The sequence below is a fragment of the Zingiber officinale genome, chromosome 7B, assembly GCF_018446385.1.
Source record: "Zingiber officinale cultivar Zhangliang chromosome 7B, Zo_v1.1, whole genome shotgun sequence".
In the NCBI taxonomy this organism is placed as follows: domain Eukaryota; kingdom Viridiplantae; phylum Streptophyta; class Magnoliopsida; order Zingiberales; family Zingiberaceae; genus Zingiber; species Zingiber officinale.
The window spans coordinates 76774256-76777849 of record NC_055999.1 but is presented as its reverse complement, the minus strand read 5'-3'; the positions used below and the strand labels follow the sequence as shown (position 1 = coordinate 76777849).

Here is a 3594-nt window from a genome sequence, read left to right as displayed (position 1 = left end):
ATCATACAATATGATAACATTTGGTAGGATGTAATCTATCTTGTAATATAATCAGGATTACTAATTATTTTATTTGATTTAATTTTAAACTTATAATGTAATTTGGATTATAAAAGATAATGAAATTTTGTAATCTGAATTACAAAGTAAATACTATGTAATCTCACACCCATTTTTGATAGGTTCATATTTGCAACATATTAGTTTTTTTTTTTAACCTATTACAAATAATTTAAAATTATAAAATATATAATTTATTGTACTTTCATATATTTTAATAAAAATAAGAAATAAATTTATAATTATATTTTATTAAAAAATGGCAACAGGCCCAGCTTTATAGCCGCAGGATCAGAAGGACATAATCCTGACCGCTCGTTCAATCTCGAGAGTTCCAGGTTAAATCCAGCCTCAGATCCTCCTGATTCGTCAAAGCCGCTTCCTCTTCCCACGGCGCTGCTCGTTGCATGGGCAAGCTCCGAGCGAAAGAGAGGCGCGAGCAGAGGCGTCTCGAGATCGCGCATCTTCGCGAGCTGCCCTATTCTCCGGCCGAAAGGTACCAACACCCACCGCCCCCACGGCGCCTTCCCTACCGCTCCCTCACCCTTTGTCTTCTCCTCAGGTGGTGGTCGTCGGAGACGGTGGCCGTGGTGACCGGTGCTAGCCGGGGGATCGGGTACGAGATATCGCGGCAGCTCGCCGTGCAGGGCTTGTGCGTCGTCCTCGCCGCGAGGGACCTCGATCGAGGCTGTACAGCGGCGGACGGTCTCCGGGCGGAAGGCCTGAATGTGCAGTTTCGGAAGCTTGATGTTACGCATTCCGATTCGGTGCAAGAATTTGCCAAGTGGATCGGTGACGAGTATGGCGGACTCGACATCCTGGTACGGCGTTTCTCTCCGATTTTTGGCATTTTTTATCTGTTCTTACTAGAATTAACACCTTGATACTGTACCACTTTTTCATCGATAATTTAGTGCCTGCGTCACTCGAAGGCTTTACAATCTTGTCTAGGGTCATATAGAATAAACATTGAGGATTTGATTAAGGGTTTTGATGCAAGGAATCCTTTACCTTAGTTTTTATGAATTAAAATTGAAGTTCTACATGAAATTGCCTGTTATTGTCTTTTTTGAACACTATGTATGTCAGTTACATAACCAGTCAATCTTAGTATCCTTGTCTGCACCAACTATCTTACTATCTGTTGCTTTCTTTTAAACACCCATGAACTGTGTGGGAAATGGTGGTTTATCTTTGAAGCGTCATCAATGCATGCCTAAGAAATCTAACACTATGTATGCCAGTTGAAGCATCATCACATTTTTAGTATATGCTCAATCAAATCTAGTTGGACTGGTGAAAAGAAATCGAGTTTTGGCTGAGCTTTTCACCAAAACCGAATGCTCATTTTTAACTAACCATATTGCAAGAGCAAATGTATAGTAATTTAACATCACCTACATATATGACCTGCCAAATTATCCTTTGGTTTAATAGAAAGTCCAAAGACCAAAATCCTACCAGTTTATTGTTATGAGAAATAGCTGCAAAAGTACCTTATTTTATAATAACTCATTCTGCAAGGAATTGGCTAAAGCTAGACATAGATGGCCCTTTTTATTTGAGCGTGGAACCCTGTTTCTTCTGTTAGATCTTTGTAATATAAGTGTTTCCTGAACTTGAATTAACTTGCTTTCTAAGATTAGTACAATTCACTGAGTTGCAGGTTATGTGGGCTGATTCTTTTGTAATTCGGGATCATGATTTTATCTATGGTTACCTCAGCCTTTAGGTTGGCCTAGTGAGAATTATTATTGAATTTTCTTCAAAGTTCATTTATATTTTATAGTTGAGCTTCCAGAGTTGTTAATCATTTCTGGTTTAAACATGTTGCTTCGACCACCTTAGTTTTTTAGATCTTGCTTAAACTCACTCTTTCCTGTTGCAGGTAAATAATGCAGGCGCCAACTTCAATACAGGCGCTAACAATTCTGTTGAATTTGCTGAAGAGGTTATTGCAACAAATTATTTGGGAACTAAACTAATGATTGAAACCATGATTCCAATGATGCGCCCTTCACCTAATGGTGCTCGAATATTGAATACTAGCTCAAGGCTTGGCAGAGCAAATGGCAGGCGAAATGTAAGTGACAAACTTCCTGACCTCGGCATCCTGATTTGCTTCTTAGAATTTACAACCACATTATCACATCACTGGTGTTCCAAGCACAGTCAGTTATATCATAGGCATACTGTTTTACATGTCAATGAAGTCTTTCAAAAAAAAATAAAATCAAGGGAAATCCCTGAGACTTGTGTTTCCTGACTATGAAAATGTTATTTCTGTCAGAGAGTGGGCGATGTGGCTCTGCGAGAGAAACTAATGAACGATGACTGCCTTTCTGAGGAGCTTATTGATGGTATGGTGGCTAATTTCCTACGCCAAGTGAAGGAGGGAACTTGGGCATCAAATGGCTGGCCTCAAGTGTTCACAGATTACTCCATATCGAAACTGGCAGTCAATGCCTACACTCGACTCATGTCTAGGAAGCTTGCCAACCGACCAGGTGATCATAAGATCTACATAAACTGCTATTGTCCAGGGTGGGTGAAGACTGCCATGACAGGTTGGGAAGGAAATTCTACTGCAGAGGAAGGTGCTGATACTGCTGTGTGGGCAGTTTTATTGCCAAGCCAGCTAGTTACCTCTGGGAAGTTTTTCGCCGAGAGGCATGAGATCAGCTTCTGAATGCATTCGTGTTTTATCCGACAAGCCAATTTGCTAACTGGGCTATCGAGTATCGATGGAAACTCATCTTTCCGCTCTATTTATGATACCAGAGATATCATATTCACTGAGGTGCTTACAGCAGAAATTTCAGTACAAATTGGCTTCATGGAGATATGATACTCATGCCTCATGGTGCACATACTCATGAAGTTGTATTACTGTTAAGAGATTCTGGGTCTTATTTAGAATTCATTTGTTCCAGGTTTAGTATTTAAAGGTCATGCCCATGAAAATAATCTTGAGAAAGAGAGAAGATGAGCAATTTTAAGTTGGTTATTTTCCCAACCACAAACTATTCAAACTTGTCGATAGCTAGAGATCTGCTTTTGATGATTAAAAAAAAATGGTAATTTACTGAACCGTGAACTTGACTTTTATCGATGTGCATCATTCTCTCATATTTATCAAGTTACGCCCTTCTTTCCAAAAAGTATTCCTTAATATGTACACTGTACACACTTATCTAATCGGCACAAAAGCACATTTAAAAGTCATATCGGGGGTTAAGAAATAAAGTGTTACCATATGGGTTCAAAATTTAACGTGTTTGAGTATGTTTTTTTATACTTTGATCACTGCATTAATTATTAAGTCATCCATAATTTATCTTTTTTTTGTCTAAAAATAAATTGACAGGAGTATTAAAAATGAATGAATCCTCTTTTGCCACACTAAAATATAATTAAAATCTCAATAAGATTTTGAAAGAATTATTTTTCTCTTTTAAAAAATAGATTATATATTTTTTAAAACATGTGGGTTAACTATAGAATGCAATTGATATTGGAGGTAGGCCTGGGTCG

At 38.3% G+C, this 3594-nt stretch overlaps 1 protein-coding gene across 1 annotated transcript; it reads left to right on the top strand.

The window, feature by feature from the left end:
• Positions 1-434: 434 nt before the first annotated feature.
• On the top strand, positions 435-3086 carry LOC122003844 (carbonyl reductase [NADPH] 1-like). Its single transcript, XM_042558841.1, has 4 exons — positions 435-556; positions 623-881; positions 1949-2143; positions 2351-3086. Exons 1-4 carry the CDS (start codon positions 468-470, stop codon positions 2747-2749), a joined length of 942 nt encoding a protein of 313 aa, XP_042414775.1. The 5' UTR covers positions 435-467; the 3' UTR covers positions 2750-3086.
• The last annotated feature ends 508 nt before the right edge of the window (positions 3087-3594 follow it).

Coding starts and splice junctions, on each gene's coding strand:
- LOC122003844 (XM_042558841.1), top strand. CDS start 468: ATGGGCAAGCTCCGAGCGAAAGAGAGGCGCGAGCAGAGGCGTCTCGAG. Junction 557..622: donor CCCTATTCTCCGGCCGAAAG/GTACCAACACCC, acceptor TCTTCTCCTCAG/GTGGTGGTCGTCGGAGACGG. Junction 2,144..2,350: donor GAGCAAATGGCAGGCGAAAT/GTAAGTGACAAA, acceptor TATTTCTGTCAG/AGAGTGGGCGATGTGGCTCT.